Below are 14,314 nucleotides of genomic sequence, written 5' to 3'. Positions count from 1 at the left end.
CTACCATAAAAATCTATATCGCATCTTGTAACCCTCTCTCTCTCTCTCTCACACATATGTTGCTACTACACCTTCTTTCTTCATCTTCGTTCACTCGTCTACTCTAACTCTGTCATTTTCTATCTGTTTTTTCGGTTAGCGGTCACCCTTTTTTTATGCCCTATCAAATGTGAAATTACAAACTGGTAATCGAAAAGGAACGTCTTCTTCTATTTCTTTCGGCAAGTTCTTACCTTTAATGTCGTCCCTACTTTCTTTTCTGCGATTTGACAAAAGAACAGGAAAAGAATGACGAACGTTAAATTATTCTCCATTGTAATTAGATATAAAAGGATTTATTTATTAAATGACAATTATTTTCTTTGATAAAGGACTTGTCCTCGATCAAATTATTAAAAATCGTCTCAAGAAATAGACGGAAGAACGTGCTTATCGAAATAAATTTGAAAAATCCTTCAACGAGATATCGTTCAAAGCATTAGACATCGAAACGCGACGCGAGAAGATTTCGCTCGGTGGACGTCTCGACGAAGCTCCATAAAAGTTGTGAAACAAGAAGGAGTAGTAATTTCCATACAACGCGTCTGGCATATAACGTTTCACCTTGTAAGAAGGCGAAGCGTACTCTGCGATGAATTGAAATCGAGAGAACCGAGAAAGAAAGAGAAAACCACCCTTTATCGTATATAATGTAAACGCATATACACAATAACACAATAGTATAAGTAAAATATACGTATATTTAATTTTATATCTATTCGCAGAAAGAATATGAACGTATCGATCGACACTTCTGAAGTTCGTATAAAATCCAATGACTTCGTAACAATGAAGGATTTTTAAAGATAAAAGAAACGAGAAAGTGTTGAAAGAAATTCAATTTTATTCCCACGTAGTACGTTTATCGACGTCGATCATGAGAATTCTCATCGGTTACTACTACGTATCGAGAATTCTCCCTCACGATTTTCCTTATTTCTTCTTTTTTTTCTTTTTCTTTTTTTTTTTTGGGTTCTCTTTTTTTTTTCTTTGTCTTTCCTCATTTCTTTTTTTCTTTCTTTTTTTTTTTTTTTCGATGACCGCTACCGTGACGCCACCTTTTCGTAAGGTCCACCGTTCTCACGAAGAAAGTAACCACGCGATGCTCGAAGAAGAAAGTACTATGGTATGGTTCCGTTCGATTCCATTCCCACTTCGTATTTACTTTCTAGGCACGAACATAAATTAGTAGTACGTGCCACGCGTGTAACGAATACTCGGATACCGATTGAAAAGATTAGAAAGACAGACAGACAGACGAAGGGAGAAAAGAGATGATGAAAAAAAAGAGAGGAGAAAGAGAGAGAGGGAGAAAGATTATGACGATAGGATGAAACGTAGTCTACGATTTTCTTCGCTCCTTCTCGATATACATACTTTAATACAGGCCGGAATATTTGTTTTATTTAAAATAAATTCTAAATTAGATTAAAGGACAAGTAAGTATAACTTTTGATACTTATGTATTATTTCTGTGTCAAAATATTATAGTATTCGTTATAATAAAATATTACATATTGTTCTCGCGTTGTATATTGAAGAAAAAAAATTGAATGAATCCATTGTACTCGTCTTTTATATATATATATATATATACATATATATATAAAATTCATGGATTTCCATTAAAATGCATCACCCTGTATATCGTTTGTAGCCCGATCGAAGAGGGTGCGCCATCGAAAACATCCAAGGAGGGAAAATCTTTTCCGTCCCTTTTCTAAGGCACCATAGCCACGTCGGGAATGCTTGACATTTGACGCGCTACCGTGCGCGGATGTAATAGTGATCGTTCTCCTGTTTCTTTCGTTGATAAATAAGTTTCCTTTCGATACGTTATTCGTCGCGCACAAACGCGCGTCCTCGCCAGTTCTCCTGATTTACGATCCAAGAGATCGAGCAAACTCACCCGTCTTGTTTCTTTTCAAACTGTCGGTCTCTCGATCGTTGCCACGATCGTTTTTCAATCTTCTTAGCGTGACTGGCAAACTTACCTCCTCTATGAATTTAACTATTTGATTTATATACATTTTCGAGAATACAAACAAATAAAATTATTGAAGAAAAGTTTATTTGAAACTTTTAATTGTTCTATAGTATTGAAAACTCGATCGATCTCGAAAAAGCAAAGAAAAAAAAAGAAGAAAAAAAGAAAAAGAAAAAAAGAAAAAAAAACAAGAAAAGGAAAAGTAAAAGAAAGAAAAAAGAAAAGTCAAATCGAGAAATCTTGTTAACCGTTAGCAAGCAGAGTACTTTAGTCGTAGAAACCGTACTTGTAGTTTGAGAATCCTCTAACGATGTCAGTATGAGAGGCCACTCAATCACGTTAAAATCAAAATGAACCAACGTGGTAAACATTATTTAATACGAAGAATTTATTTAAATAAGATGAATACTGGCTGGATTGTTATTAGAAAGAAATATTTTTATTATCGAATCGTTTGTGGTATATAAAAAAAATTGCATTTGCCTGATCATACCTTGTAACATCGATATCTTTCGATTGCGCATGTACTCTATTAAATTGATGGAAAAAAATTTTTTCGAGCAGAAAGTGAAAGAAGACAAATGGATTTTGGTGCGCAAACAAGCGAATCAGTCTGATCGATACGATCTTTGTGATCGGACACCGCAAACGATCAGCATAATCCTGTAACATGTAGCTACTTCGTAGAAATTCGATCGGTCGATCTTCGAAGATTCTATCTAATCCGTTTAAACGGTCTCGCTTAGCTTTCAAACGATGCATTAAGCCGATGCATCGGAGCGTTTCAATGTCGTGAGATGTATACGTGTGTGTTTATATATATATACATATATGTATATACACATAATATACAATGGTTGATAAACGATTATAGATATAGGCTAGATAGAATTTTCTTAAAGTAAAAACGATATTAAGAGAGTACGTGTATCTCTGAAGCGTGAAAGAATTCGGAATCGATTGTTCACGCTTCTTTCCAATGCGAATGTTATAGAAACCTTATATTTTATTATGTTTAAAATCAATTAATAAAGTATTTTATTCGAGAAGCAACCAAAATTTTAAATGATGAAAACAATTAGAAAAAGTACAGATTTGAAGCGAACGATTGGAATGATATTTTTTAAAAAGAACTTCCATTGATCTCCCGGGGAAGAAAATAAAATTAAATATATTATAAAAGGTTAGGAAAAATGATAGACGATTTTAAAATGATATCTAAACGAACGGAACGTGCGGCCGAGTATATTCTGATTTATATATTTCTAGACTAGAAGGTATAAAAGCAGAAGCGTCATGTTATCGATGGCTCGAGTCGATTCATTTATTTTGTTTAATTTGAGATCTCGACGACGGGACGTCATCGTAGATCGGAGATCACTCGGACCGATCATTGTCGGGGATCACGGCGCCTCGATCGGTAGGCGTTCACCGATAACGAGAGACCTACGCTACGCGAGAAAGAAAGAAAGGGAGGAAGATTTCAAAACGCAGCCGCATACGTAATGGTCCCCGGTAGAAAAAAAGATTTCCGGAGATGGAGTCTCTCAGCCGGAGACAGGTGAATGTTTGACATTCCTCTCGTGGCCTCCGCTTTCGACGCCCTAGCCGCACCCGATCATCGCCTTCTGTTTTCTCGATACCCCTCCTCGATCCCTTCTCGATCCCTCCTTCGATCGACGCGCGACAACGTTTCCTTCGTCCGAGAGAACGCAAAACTCGTTTCAACTTTTTCCCTCGTAGAATGTTTATCTTCGGTTTCGTCGCACTTGAAATTTCGATCACTTTCCAATTTTCTACTCATAGAAATTTCGGAATATATTTTAATCTTATTTTAACCACGCTTCAAAAGAATTTTTCGTTATATCGTTCATAATTAACAGATATTGTGATTATGTCAAAAAGCACATGATTATTGTATATCGCCGCGTAAAGAATCTATATCTTTAAAACGTCAAGAGCTAGTTCAAAACATAATTAGTAAATGGGGATCCTATCGGTAACTGTCCGTCTATTCCTCGTGATAAAAATTTGGACATCGAAATTTAATTAAACGTCCTTTTAACGATAGATATTCTTCAATTCTTCTCACTAGAATAAATCTACATATAGAGCTCGTATAGAAAGTTGAAGCGTGATTATGTCGAGTAAAGCTCTACGTTACCTTGGACAAATAAATTCAAGAAGATTAATGATTTCGAATGACTTTGAACATTTTTTTTTTTTTGATGGTTAAAGAAGTGCCGAGCGATTAAAAAAGAAATTATTTTAATTCCAACGGATTAAGATATGTCTGAGGGACAAAAAAAAAATAATAAAAGAAAAATATTGTTAGGAATAAGACGATGACTCTTAATCGTTTTTGTTGGTATATAAACGGAAGCCACCAACATCATCATCATTGCCGCCGCCGCCGCCGCCGCCGCCGCCGCCGCCACCACCTATGAGAGAGGGTATTCGAGACGAAGACAATTTATTCTGAATTTGCCGGGTAAGATCCGAGGACCCTTTTTGAAGCACGTGCATTCTCGGTCGAATACTGCCTGGACCATTGCTCGTTCGCGGTAAAATAATATTGTCCGACTAAATTCTTCTTCCACCTCCGCTTCGCCTTCCATCGTGGTACGCAACGTGAAACAAGACAAACTATTTCGAGATCTTTGCTTTTAAGTTTCTTTTATTTATTTATGCGAGCAGCACGATCGAATGACGTTAACTGTTATTATAGCGACATTTTCCTCCTGTCTATTCTCCCTTTGTCACCTTTCGAAGAATTACAAACGAGAAAACTACCCATTCTATTATTGACATCTTCAAATCGTAAAACTCCATTTACTTGGCATGATTTTTCTTCAAATTCAATTATCGAAACGTTAGATAAATCATTGTCGATCCTCCATGATAAAATGAAAGACGTTCCACCCTGGATTAGAAGAATTTTAGCTAATTCCACGTTTTACGATTTCAATCTGAAGCCATTCGGTGCTGTGAAAAATAAAAAGTAAGGTTAAATCCAGGACGTGTGGGTGCTGTTAAAGGGATTCACGTAAGGCCAGGAACACGAATGCGTGTCTTGCATGAATCAAAAGTGTCTCGATTCATTGTATCGCGGCTTCAGGATGATCAGTTGCAGTAGGAAGCCATTGTGTTGAGAAGGAAGCCTTTACAAAAACGTTCCATCGACCTTCTTCCGTAGCATCGCAAAGGGACTTAACGCCATTGTAAGACCACCCCGAAAATAAGAAAGAAAGAAAGAAAGAAAGAAAGAAAAAAAAAAAAAAAGTAGAAGAAAAAAGAAAAAGAAGATTCGTACGTGTCCGTCGCTACTTCAGCGTAAGAACAGCAACTAGCTCGCTTTTGTCGTAAAACGCAACTCTCGCAATTACGATTCGTAACACGTCTGCGTCTCCCTCGTGTTGCCTCAGCAAACATCGCTAAAACTTTGCGTGTGGTCGAAAACACGAATCCTCTCGTGCAAGCGCACCAGACTGAAGGATCCTCGAAATGAGTAACGGGGATTCCTCGAGACTTCCCCTCTTTAATTACGTTGCGAATCTCTCTTAGAGGCCATCTTCTCGAGTATCTTAATTTAAAATACTTTCACGAATCCGACGCTTTGCTCCTATTTTCATACTTGGCATTCTCTGTTGAAAAGACCAAGAACTCCGGATGACTCGTCAATAGCAATTTATTTAGAATATCTTATAAGTGAAGCGAGGCGATCTAAAACGATGTATCTAAAATATATGTAATTATTTCTTTTTTTTCTTTTCTTTTCGAAAAAAATTTATTTTACGGATAACAGCTCGAGAGAAACGCAATTCGAAAGCATTTTCAAGTCCATTAGCGGGAAAATTTGGACATGTGAGACAAGCCGAAGTACCGAGCAAACAAGGACGTCGGCAAAAATCAAAGGCTGATTCTTCGTCCCGATATTGGCCCATCGTTTCGTTCGACGGACTAGATGAGATCTGCAAGCTCACGCCCTTGAAAATCCTTTCGAATGGTGGCCCGGCGATCCTTCTTTCCTCTTTTTCTGCTATTGGTCTCTTTCAGCTTTGCCGTACCGTGTTGTTGTTGTAACACATTTCGTACCGCAAGCAAACAGAGTTCCTCGTTTTGTCTGATAATTGCTGGAAACACCAGACGAGTGTTTGCAGTGTCATCGAGGTTCGGTCACACCTCGTAGTGCGACCACCACTTCTTCCCAAAGCTTCTCTTCTTCACCTTACCGCTGCTAATGTGTATCTTACGTTCTTATAAAAGTGACTTTGTTCAAAAGCTCTCTTCGACTTTGTCTTCAAAGCTCGCTTCGATTACGTTTTTAAATGCTTTACAAGTCGTTCTACAACTGGTTCTCTCGGTAAGATTACATTTTAAAGAAGAAATATTCGCACTTTAAATCGTTTCATAACTTAATTCCAAGGCTGATAATTATACTAAGATTCCATTTGATAAGATTATATGTGCGGAATGCATTCTCTGTATCTCTAATGTTCCAAGATCGTCTGAACCACCAGAGAATCATGTAGATTATAATGGAAGATATTATTGAAAATAGTTTCAAGCATAATAATTACAAGATTAAGTGTACTGCTTCTATAATCCAGTTTTGTTCGTTTAATTAAATTGCGTTGCATGTATCGCATTAGTGCTTCCATCTGTGTGTGAATGTAGATGTATAAATATCTAGCAAAGCCGCCGAGTGGTATAAAGAAGTAATAAAATATGAATTCACGATTACTTAAATAAGTATGATTACGAATAAAGAGAATTCTTGCTTAACAAAAAAAAAAAAAAGAAAAAAGAAAAACAAACAAAAAAAAAAATAATGTATCAATAGATATATCGTTAAAAACACTTAATTCTAATTTATCCTTCAGTTTATGTACAAGTCTTACAGTTAAGTCACCAATTAAATATTAATTGTTGCAGTCCAATACAAAGTTCCTTGAATAGGATATTTCATGAATTCAAAATTAATCAATTTTCTTCCAATTGTTCAGGCTCCATTTCGTCGTTAGACTCATGCATTTCTTCGTCCTCTTCCGCCGTCTCTTCCAATTTCTTTCTTTCCTTAAGTCCAGCGGCTGGTGATCTTATCAAAGACAGATCACGCTGTACTTCCTTAATATCCCTTTCTTGTTCCAGCGTACGACCCTTACGCAAACGCTGCAAAATATGTAGATTCTGTCTCCTCTGTCTAATGTTTTCAACTTTCTTGATAGCTTCCACAGTCTTCGTCCATAATTCTCTGTTGTATTTCACTGGGACATTTCTCCTCTTCTCAAATTCGAATGATGGATCTATTGCCAATTCTTTGCCGACAGTCTTTCTATACGCTTTGGTCCATTTAACCTTTCTCGGATTCTTTTTCTTTTTGAATGCCGCGTGACATTTCGATCGACAAAATCTAAAAATCTATTGATTATAATAATTATAAAATTGTTAAAAAATCATTCAGAACGGTATCGAAATAGAAACACGTGACATAACCTTTAAAAGTTTATCAAAGCACATCAGTTCGATCGCTATTCATTACAAAGAAATAAAATGACAATTTTCTAATGTTACTTACTTTACAATCGTTTCTAACAAATTGAATTCCATGTCCCGGATAAATTCGAGACGAGCAAAAATAACACGTTTCAATACGCATTTTGCGCGATGACGATAACCAAAGGCTTACACATGGACGCGTAATTTATTTCGTCGCATAGCCACCTAGTGTTACATCGACGAACTAACTCTACACTTTTTCGGAAGATAAATTTGATGTAGTTTAACACGAGAGATAAGAATTTTCTTCTCTAAGAAAGGCATTTATATAGGAAAGGAAGACTTTGATTAGACTATCTATATTAGATATATGCAAGTATATATTTAAATATAATAGTATTTAATATTATATAGTATTTAATATTTTAAATTAAATTATATTTGTATCACTACGAATTTCAACTTACAGTTTCTTCCGGTTTACCTTTAAATATAATTATGGCCGATACAAAAATGGCGGGTAAGAAGAAAAGTCACATAGGAAAAGGGTGAGCGCTAGTTGACAACGAATTATTCGAAAAACCTATATCTTATTACGATTTTTACTGAAAATGGTTCATAAAACTTCGAACGATGATAAAAATGTAATTAAAAATGTGGAAAAGGAAAGTGTACATGTTATTGAAAGGAAATCTGCCATATACAAAGATTTATCTTCTACCTTGGTACAAGAGATAAGTGATTACTCGAAACAATTTGCACATATTTATGCCGCTAGACTAGCAGAACTTGGAGAAGTTTTGACATCAAAAGTACATGCAAAGTGGAGTAAGATAATGATATTTTAATTGATTTTAATGCTCGTCTATCTGACAATTATAATGTGTATTTTATTTTGTCCATTAGAAAATGTTCAAATCTTAAAATTAGCAGATTTAGAGGATTTCGAGGGAGAAACTTGTATTATTATTGGAACATTATACAAACATCAGCAATGGAAGCCATCAATTTTACAAGAACTTAGCGAAGAACACCAATTGTCATTACCACCTACAAGATCTGATTATTGTTCTGAAAAGGATCAAGTATTCTTAGAAGATGAAATGTTACGCATTAAATTAGTTGGTGAATTAGTTGACCTTAAGGATATTATCACTGGTATAGTTTGTGCTGTATTAGGAAGCGAAGAGGAGGATGGTACATTTCATGTAAGTTTAAACACATATAAAAGTAATATTATGTCATGTTATTACAAAAGTAAGTTTCTCTCATATATTACATTATTTAGGTGAAAGATTGGTGTTTCCCAGGTTGCGTACCTAAAACTTTACCAACTTCAGATTCAAATTCAAATGGAAAGATCGTTTTAATATCTGGATTAAATTTTATTCAAAATTCGGATGACATGGCGATAGAATTATTACGTGAATGGATCTGTGGAATGGCTGGCGATGTAAAAGCTCAGAAGGAGGAAGCTTCTGTCGTACGACTTATCATAGCAGGTAATCCAAACGATACGTAATACTTTTTCTATTACATTTTGTAATGAAAAATTACATTATTAAGGTGCCATTGTTACAGGCAATGCTATTAGCAATAACGATAAGAAACACACTCATAAACATATATTAGAGTTAAAAGTAGAAGAGAGTATGCATGCAAAAGAAACTATCAGTGCAACGCAAAAATTAGATGATTTTCTTTCTGATATTGCAAAATGTTGCTGCGTAACGTTAATACCAGGCCAATACGATCCTACTAATATGATGTTGCCACAAAGACCGCTTCATCCTTGTTTGTTACCTAAATCATCCAGGTATCATTTAAAGAGCATGAAAAGTTATAAATGAAAATTATGTGAAAAACTTTCGATCAAATCTGTCCTCTTTAGACTTGGAAGTTTTCAAGGTGGTTCTAATCCTTGGATCAGTCAAATTGATGAACGTATGATAATGGGATCAAGTGGTCAGCCTTTTGAAGATTTTATGAAAGCTACTGGTTCTAAAGATATTTCTCCAATGGAATGGTTAGAAAAATCTATTATCTGGAGACATATGTGCCCAACTGCACCGGATACATTACCAGCCTATCCATTTTATAAGAAAGATTTATTTATAATGAAGCATCGTCCTGACATATATTTCACAGGGAATGCCAATAAATACGAAACAAAACTGTGGAAAGGTATTTATTATTTTTGCAATAAAATTTTTATTAAAAATTAAATGCTAAGACTAATTTATACTTTCGTTTACAGATGAAGAAAATCAAGCGATCAGGCTAGTCTCTATACCACAATTCTCGACGTCTCATGCTGCTGTTTTAATAGATCTGAAAAGTCTTGATACAGAACTGATTCATTTCGGAATAGAATGAATAAGATTTTTTTATACATTTCCCTTTTTGTTTAACACATATTATTTACAATTTGTGACAAAAATTATATGTACAATTATTCATAAATTTATATATTTTTAAAGGATTTTAAGAGTAAAAAGCATTGAAAAAAAATTTCTCCGAGGTGATTGAAAGTCCATCCGTAGATAAAGTCGGTAAATCGTTGACCATCCGACCACTCCGTAGAGATATAGTCGATAATTGATTGACGTAATTGTTTCGTAGACACGTCGGTAATTCGCAATTGGATTTGGAGATGTATGCATAAAATTTTAACACGTGCATAAATTTTGTTCTCCTTATTATCTTACATTATAAACAAATGTTATCGTTATTCTTAATTCGATACATGAAATGTAACAAATGTATCGTATGCTATACGATACGATAAATCAACAATCACGTATATCGATTACAAGACGCTAATTAAATATGTCAATTATAGCTCGCTTCTCTTCTACATAAACTCCACTCTGTTTGTAAGGTCTTACAGTCCGATAATATCGGTCGTTCGTTTCTAACGTGATATACGCGTTTAGCTTATATTTCTTTAACGTTAAAAATATGTGGAATTATATTTTGCTATCTTCCGTGGTACTGATGTCATCGTTATTTTATCATTATCAATTTAATAAACCAATCGGTATCATCGAAAATCCAAATAGCTATTATGATTATATAGTCGGTGAGTACGTGCAATTTTATTAATATATCTCGCTAATACGAATATGCTTTTCGACTACACTCGATTTAATAGAAGTAAAAAAAAAAAAAAAAAATCTTCTCACGAATTGACAATTCGTTCTGTCGAATAAACGAGTTCACATCGAAACTCATATCAGATGGTAGAATGAGACGCATTTTGCCATACCGATTGTTGACAATGCTACGTAGAAATGATGTCGTAAAAAAAAAAAAAAAAAAAAAAAAAGAAAAGAAATGAATCTCACCGTGGCCCAATATCGTTGATCAAACTTCTATCGTCCTCGTTTATTATCAGTTAAATTTTTTGCTTTTGCAAAGTTGGCGCTGGTACGACTGGTTGCGTGATAGCATCGCGTCTATCGGATTTATCAAATACCACGGTGTTGCTCGTGGAAGCGGGTGGTTATTTCAATTGGATGTCGGCGATGCCGTTGATGGCCCCGTTGATGCAAGGGACCAGTTTAGATTGGGCTTATAAAACGGAGACACAGAAGTTCTCATCGCTTGGACTTTGGAGCCACGTAACGAGTCTCTAATGAAATTCATATAAATTTTATAGAAAAGGATTCGTTCTGATTGATTTGATATTAAATTTAGATATATCGAACTCGTATATATTTTTATGATATAATTAATATTTAGCAACAATCGTGGCCAAGAGGTAAAGGATTAGGTGGCAGTGGTCAAATTAATTATCTCGTTCACTCTTTCGGGAGGTCCGAGGATTATGAAACGTGGCCTAAGGGATGGTCCTACGGTGATTTGATACCGTATTTTAAAAAGGTCACGGAAACCATGAGCGTAACTACCTTTTCATCGAATGATCCATTAATTGCGGCCTTTATGGAGGCCGAACTTTCAATCGGATCTAACGACGCTACCTTTCAAAAGGGCAGTTATACCGTCAAACGTGGAAATCGATGGAGTACCTATCACGCGTATTTACAGAATTCTATAAAAAATCGCAACAATCTTCACGTTCTGATGAACACTCTGGTTACAAAGGTAAATCCAATGGAATAATTCGCAAAAATATTTCGTTGTAAATCCTTTTCTTCTTTTTCAGATATTATTCAATGAAACGAAAACGATCGGTGTAGACGTTCTTTATAAGAATGCTTCGCGTGGAAAAATAAATGCGAGAAGAGAAGTTATTCTTTGTGCCGGTACCGTCAATACCGTCCAATTACTTTTGCTTTCTGGTATAGGACCGAGAAAAGATCTCAACGAGTATCAGGTATTATTTCAATCGTTAATATGTATGAAATTTCTAACGCGAATAAATCATGAGATCGAATCGCGCGTTATTTTCTTTATATAATATATATATATATATATAGCCAATAAAAGAGATCGACGTAGCTTCCATATAAATGATTAATTTTTATAGATACGAACGGTGAGCGATCTCCCAGAAGTTGGAAAGAATCTTTTCGATCATATGAATGTTCCACTATATGTAAATCTCAAAGCATCGGTTAGTCTGACTTTAAGAAAGATGCAATCGATTCAAGAAGTAGCCAAATACCTTCTCTTCGGGACCGGTAATTAAAATATACTTTTAATCCAGATCTTTTTTTTTTTTTTTTTTTTTTTTTTCTTTTTTCTTCGACTCGCTAACGGAATAATCCTTTTGTATTTTGTTTTATTTTTTACAAAATAAGGATCTCTCTCGTCGAATCGTGTTTTGGCTACCGCACGCGTAAACAATAGCGGTATTATACTCTTCGGCGTGGCTTCCACCGATGAGAAATTGTTGAAGGACATTGCTAATTATCAAACCGAGACTTTCAGATCGCTCTTTCCTGCTTACAACGACACTGGCCACGAAGGCTTCCTCTATCTCGCTACTTGCCTTCAACCGAAAAGTCGTGGAAACGTCACCTTAAAATCACGAAGTATTTTCGATCAACCAAAAATCGATCCGGCTTATCTACAAAACGACGACGACGTTCATTGCACTCACAAGGGTACGCAATGAATCAACTCAAGGAAAAAGATAAACGAATTTTACGTTATAACGATGTATTATAAAATACGAGACGATGTTCGCAGCGATAAATTTGGCATTGGAGACTTTAAATTCGCGAAAATTTCGTGGGTACGGTGCTCACGTTCATTTACCCGATTTCGAGGAATGCCGACACTTCAGACAAGATTATAGAGATCGGGATTATTCCGAATGCGTTATGAGAATCGGTGGAGTTACCAGTCATCATCCATGTGGTAGTTGTAGAATGGGCACCGACGATAACGCGGTGATCGACGATAAATTAAGGTGAAGCGAAAAACATGTTCATGCCTGAAAAGAATAATGCAAAAAGAAAAAGACATTGCTACAAAGGATATTTTTTCATTTCTTTTTTTTTTTCTGTTCAGAGTAAGAGGAGTAATCGGTTTGCGAATAATGGACGCCAGTATATTGCCTTCGCCAATTTCCGGTACACCGAATTCCGTCTTGATAGCGATGGCGGAACGTGCCTTTGACGTAATCACTGAAAGAGCAAGTAATTAAAAAATTGTTTCGATCGTTCATCGAAAATCTTCAAAGGTGCTCTCTGTTTAAAAAGGATCTTCTCGAGGGGCTAGAAAACAAGGAATAACATGGGATCAATCGAAAATAGGCTCACTCTCTTGACTTTCATGTTTTTTGTAATTTATAATTAATGGTAAAGTTTTTTTTTCTTGTTTTACAGTAATCGAACAGTTATTAATAGTCTAATTAAATTTCGATTAATTTTATACAAACAAAAAGGATTGATGAGTTACACTCAACGACGAAACACGAACCTCTGCCACCTTTCTGCTCTCTCTCTCTCTCTCTCTCTCTCTCTCTCTCTCACACTCTTTCTTTCGGGGATGCGGGTGGGGTGGCTCGGGGGTAAAAGAAGGAAAAGAAAACGATCGTGATTACTGAACGTTTCTTCGTGTTTGAAGGAAGAAAGCTTCCTTTTATCTTTCACCCTAGTATTCTCTTTCGCAAGGTATTTGACAATGGCAGAGCTTCGACGTACATTTTTTTACCTTTGTTTCTCTCTCTCTCTCTCCCTCTCTCTCTATCTATCTATTTATCTATCTTTCTCTCGCTCATTCATACTAATTCTTTCTGAAACGCTCGAACTTTACCACGTCAACTCAAATTTCACCTTATTTCTTTCTCTACGTAATAAAACGCAATTCCATTCTGTTAAATTAACTCCCTTTCACTTTGTTTCACTTTCTCTTTTTTACACTTACATACAACATTATAACAAATCCAGAAATTACACCCACTCTGTCTCTCGTATAAATAAAATATCTGTAATAATATAACGCGAAGCTCGTTGCTCTGACATTTTCATAGAACTCAATCGAGACTTTCGTACGATTCTTTGTCTCCGAGCCCCCCTTTTTCTCAACCCCTATACGAAGATGTTCGCGTGTACGGAAATCCTTTGAAAGAATTATCAGGCGGTCACGATCGTAGCTTTTTCGCCAATGAAAACGTGACGTCGATATATCCCTTTTATCCTTCCCTTTTCGAAGTACCCCGATCCACCCCACAACCCAAATCCCACGTGATCTCTCATTTTTAATAATCGTAACGTAAACTTAATCTTTCAACTTAAAAACAAAATTGGTAACCACGTATCCCCGGACAAAACACACCCGACGCTTCTCCTTCGGCTCTCTTTCGAAGAAAAAGAA

At 35.7% G+C, this 14,314-nt stretch overlaps 3 protein-coding genes across 6 annotated transcripts; 2 read left to right on the top strand and 1 right to left on the bottom strand.

The window, feature by feature from the left end:
- Positions 1-5,004: 5,004 nt before the first annotated feature.
- On the bottom strand, positions 5,005-7,766 carry LOC124950707 (probable ribosome biogenesis protein RLP24). Of its 4 annotated transcripts, none has more exons than XR_007101419.1 (4): positions 7,605-7,766; positions 6,928-7,447; positions 6,094-6,687; positions 5,005-5,763 (listed from the first exon to the last, which is right to left on the bottom strand). XR_007101419.1 is itself a non-coding variant. In XM_047497847.1 (2 exons), the coding sequence occupies exons 1-2, from the start codon at positions 7,683-7,685 to the stop codon at positions 7,010-7,012; spliced, it is 519 nt and encodes a 172-aa protein (XP_047353803.1). In that variant the 5' UTR covers positions 7,686-7,766; the 3' UTR covers positions 6,873-7,009. The 4 variants fall into 4 exon arrangements, 1 of the variants encoding a protein (XP_047353803.1); XR_007101420.1 differs by having other exon boundaries at positions 5,005-5,670; XR_007101418.1 differs by having other exon boundaries at positions 5,005-6,687.
- A 241-nt stretch (positions 7,767-8,007) lies between these two features.
- On the top strand, positions 8,008-10,026 carry LOC124950704 (DNA polymerase delta subunit 2-like). Its single transcript, XM_047497844.1, has 6 exons — positions 8,008-8,353; positions 8,432-8,733; positions 8,814-9,027; positions 9,107-9,341; positions 9,417-9,709; positions 9,783-10,026. The coding sequence occupies exons 1-6, from the start codon at positions 8,137-8,139 to the stop codon at positions 9,899-9,901; spliced, it is 1,380 nt and encodes a 459-aa protein (XP_047353800.1). The 5' UTR covers positions 8,008-8,136; the 3' UTR covers positions 9,902-10,026.
- A 211-nt stretch (positions 10,027-10,237) lies between these two features.
- On the top strand, positions 10,238-13,322 carry LOC124950703 (neither inactivation nor afterpotential protein G). Its single transcript, XM_047497843.1, has 8 exons — positions 10,238-10,607; positions 10,946-11,148; positions 11,270-11,632; positions 11,694-11,864; positions 12,018-12,171; positions 12,292-12,597; positions 12,683-12,905; positions 13,007-13,322. The coding sequence occupies exons 1-8, from the start codon at positions 10,487-10,489 to the stop codon at positions 13,140-13,142; spliced, it is 1,677 nt and encodes a 558-aa protein (XP_047353799.1). The 5' UTR covers positions 10,238-10,486; the 3' UTR covers positions 13,143-13,322.
- Positions 13,323-14,314: the final 992 nt, after the last annotated feature.

The sequence above is a fragment of the Vespa velutina genome, chromosome 7 (assembly GCF_912470025.1).
Source record: "Vespa velutina chromosome 7, iVesVel2.1, whole genome shotgun sequence".
NCBI lineage: Eukaryota > Metazoa > Arthropoda > Insecta > Hymenoptera > Vespidae > Vespa > Vespa velutina.
Note: the sequence above shows the minus strand (reverse complement) of the source record. Positions and strands in the feature narration are given on the sequence as shown.